Source organism: Vigna radiata, chromosome 9, assembly GCF_000741045.1.
Source record: "Vigna radiata var. radiata cultivar VC1973A chromosome 9, Vradiata_ver6, whole genome shotgun sequence".
NCBI classification, from domain to species: Eukaryota; Viridiplantae; Streptophyta; class Magnoliopsida; order Fabales; family Fabaceae; genus Vigna; species Vigna radiata.
In genome coordinates, this window is record NC_028359.1 from 2,725,602 (window position 1) to 2,728,609 (window position 3,008).

Below are 3,008 nucleotides of genomic sequence, written 5' to 3' on the forward strand. Positions count from 1 at the left end.
CAGCCGATGATGAATAAAGGTTGACGAGTAAAGGCTCGTGTTCCACGGTATCTAGAATTTTGGTGTTTGATTTGATGAAGAAATGAAGAAACAAGCCATCAGGGTTATTGTGGAAGAAGCTTCTGAGGAGGTGTTATTTTCAGCACGCTTGATATAATACTTTTTAACACACGGGAGAAAAACCAACCAAAACTAACCTTAAAACCATTTACATTACTTTAAGGTATACCTATTATTTTCTAATAATATAAACCAAAGTCCTGCATCAAGTGCATGAAATAGATTATATCGATTACCCTGGCCTACACGGGAGAAAAATAAAACACAAGGATAATGAAATCAAATGCTTTATCAAAGTCTAAAAAATTACCTCAAAACCTTTATGCCTTGGTTTCTGACACCTATAAAAGCAGAACCATCTAACATAATTTTGCAGTTCTCGACTTTAGCCGGCAAACATAGCTTAATACAAAAATGCCTTCAAAGAGGCTTCAATGGAGATCCTTAATACTTGGTTGTTTCAAGGCCAAGCACCAGCAACCCTTGGATGCTGCAAACATAGTTTCGAAAAAGTCTTCATCCAGTAGAATCTTCCTCTCTGATTTAAGCCTCAGCGATTATTCATCACTCTCTATCATGAGTGATTTGTCCAATTCTCTGGTGGGATCAAATCTGCGTATTTTCACCTACCAGGAGCTCAAGGAGATCACGCACAGCTTTAGCAAATCCAACATTCTTGGGGAAGGTGGGTTTGGGAAAGTGTATAAAGGCTTCATCGATGATAATTTTAAGCGTGGGTTGAAAGCTCAGGTTGTGGCAGTTAAAGCCTTAAACTTGGATGGAAAACAAGGTCACAGAGAGTGGTTGGTAAGAGTTTCATAAACCCTGCAAAATTCGATTCCTCTGTCTTTAAAGTGATGAATTTGACTAATTCTTTCTTCTTCTTTTTTGTAGGCTGAAGTAATCTTTCTGGGGCAGTTGAAACATCGCCATCTGGTTAACTTAATTGGCTATTGCTGCGAAGATGAGCATAGGCTTCTTGTGTATGAATACATGGAGAGGGGCAATCTAGAGGAAAAGCTTTTCAAAGGTACATATGATCTCATTATGAAAGAAAGAGGGAGAAAAAGGGAAACAAAACAAAAGTTAAAGCATTTTCTATGATTTCTCACAATACGGTTACCCTTCTAAAATGCAGGTTATGTGGCAGCTTTGCCATGGCTAACGAGAATCAAAATAGCACTTGGGGCAGCTAAGGGACTTATGTTTCTCCATGAAGAAGAAAAACCAGTCATATACAGAGATTTTAAGTCCTCAAACATCCTACTGGACGCTGTAAGTTCTCTCTGGCCCTTTTGTTCACTCAGTCTAAGAAAATCACAATCTTTCAACCGATTAAAATTTACACAAAATTGACATGTGCAAACTCATTTTCTTCAGGATTACAATGCCAAGCTCTCAGATTTTGGTTTAGCTATAGATGGACCAGAAAAAGATCAAACACACATTACAACTCGTGTTATGGGCACGCAAGGTTATGCAGCCCCTGAGTACATCATGACAGGTATTGTATTCCATTTAAAACCAATCTCAAGCAAACCCCTTTAATTCCATCCATCAAAACCAAGGTTTAAATTACAGTCATGATCACGATTTTGATTTCGTCATGCAGCCTAATTGCGGTCGCATTGACTTCAAAAACTGACATGTTGCGACCGAAATCACAATAACAGTCAAAGACTGTTTTTCAAAACCTTCATTTATTGATTATACTTACACCCAGTTTTTCTTCTTCATTAGGCCATTTGACTACCATGAGTGATGTATATAGCTTTGGAGTTGTACTGTTAGAGCTCCTCACAGGAAAGAAATCCGTGGACAAAAAACGACCCAGCAGAGAGCAGGATTTGGTGGAATGGGCAAGGCCTTTGTTGAAGGATTCCTACAAACTAGAGAGAATAATGGACCCAAGACTTGAGGATCAGTACTCAAGTGAAGGGGCTAAAAAGTTTGCAGCTTTGGCTTACCAGTGTTTGAGCCACCATGCAAAGGGTAGGCCCACCATGAGAACAGTGGTTCGGACCTTAGAGCCTCTCTTGAAACTGAAAGACATCCCAGTTGGCCCTTTTGTGTATGTGGTGCCCAGTGAGGAAGACAAAGACATACCCAAAATGAGTGAAAAAGTAACAGAAAATGACCATGTTGTTGAGATCAACCAAATTGATGAGTTAAAAAAACCCAAAGAAGAAGAAAAGGCAGAGAAAAAAGAAAAGGGTCACCACCGGCAACGAAGAAGTCGTCGCCACAAACGTCGTGTTAAGCCCCTGAGGTCTCAAGCCGTTTACTCTGACACTGCTCTGTACAAAACTCTTGGCACAAATCTTTACTCTCCCAAAGAAGCACAGTAAAGAGATGGTTATGGATACCAGTTTTGCATGATTCATCTTCAATTCTTCGAGATGCAATCACAGCTATAGATTGGGAGATTAAAAATTCAGGTTAAATTCCTTGTATTATTTACCATAAAGATCTCATTTTGAACGTGTAGATAACAACATTAAATGGCTCCGGGAACAACGTGTTGCTGAAAAAAATTCAAGTGACAGTACTTGATCCCAGAGCCTGATGTAAAAATCTAAGGACTTTGATGTTTTGTTATACAGACAAAAACATCATAGGAGGAGAAAGAGAAATAATGTACGATATACATCTCAGTTTTTTCATTTTTCATTTTTTGTGTAGTTTGATTTTGATATTTTCTTTCTAGAAATTCCAACATGTTTTGCTGAGTACTGGTCACTGATGTTACATGTGCCTAAATTCGTTCACGTACTTCTTTAAATTATTCTAATGACATGTACATACATACATACACCTTTGCAGCCTATAATTAAACACATTTCACATATAAATTAATTGCGCATAGTTTAGCCAGCCCTCTGGTGGGTGCAGTTTATGGAGATTTTTCCAAGTTTTAATACCTTATACCATGACAAATTTGGCCTTTC

General features: G+C 38.4%; 1 protein-coding gene across 1 annotated transcript; it reads left to right on the plus strand.

Annotated features, from left to right (window-relative positions):
- Positions 1–265: 265 nt before the first annotated feature.
- On the plus strand, positions 266–2,832 carry LOC106773591 (putative receptor-like protein kinase At1g72540). The gene is made up of 5 exons (XM_014660297.2): positions 266–867; positions 955–1,090; positions 1,199–1,335; positions 1,441–1,564; positions 1,801–2,832. The coding sequence occupies exons 1-5, from the start codon at positions 475–477 to the stop codon at positions 2,406–2,408; spliced, it is 1,398 nt and encodes a 465-aa protein (XP_014515783.1). The 5' UTR covers positions 266–474; the 3' UTR covers positions 2,409–2,832.
- Positions 2,833–3,008: the final 176 nt, after the last annotated feature.

Excerpts from the sequence above, each read along its gene's own strand:
- LOC106773591 (XM_014660297.2), top strand. The coding sequence starts at position 475 with ATGCCTTCAAAGAGGCTTCAATGGAGATCCTTAATACTTGGTTGTTTC. Across the intron at positions 868-954 it reads AAGGTCACAGAGAGTGGTTG|GCTGAAGTAATCTTTCTGGG; the intron begins GTAAGAGTTTCA and ends TCTTTTTTGTAG. Across the intron at positions 1,091-1,198 it reads AGAGGAAAAGCTTTTCAAAG|GTTATGTGGCAGCTTTGCCA; the intron begins GTACATATGATC and ends TCTAAAATGCAG.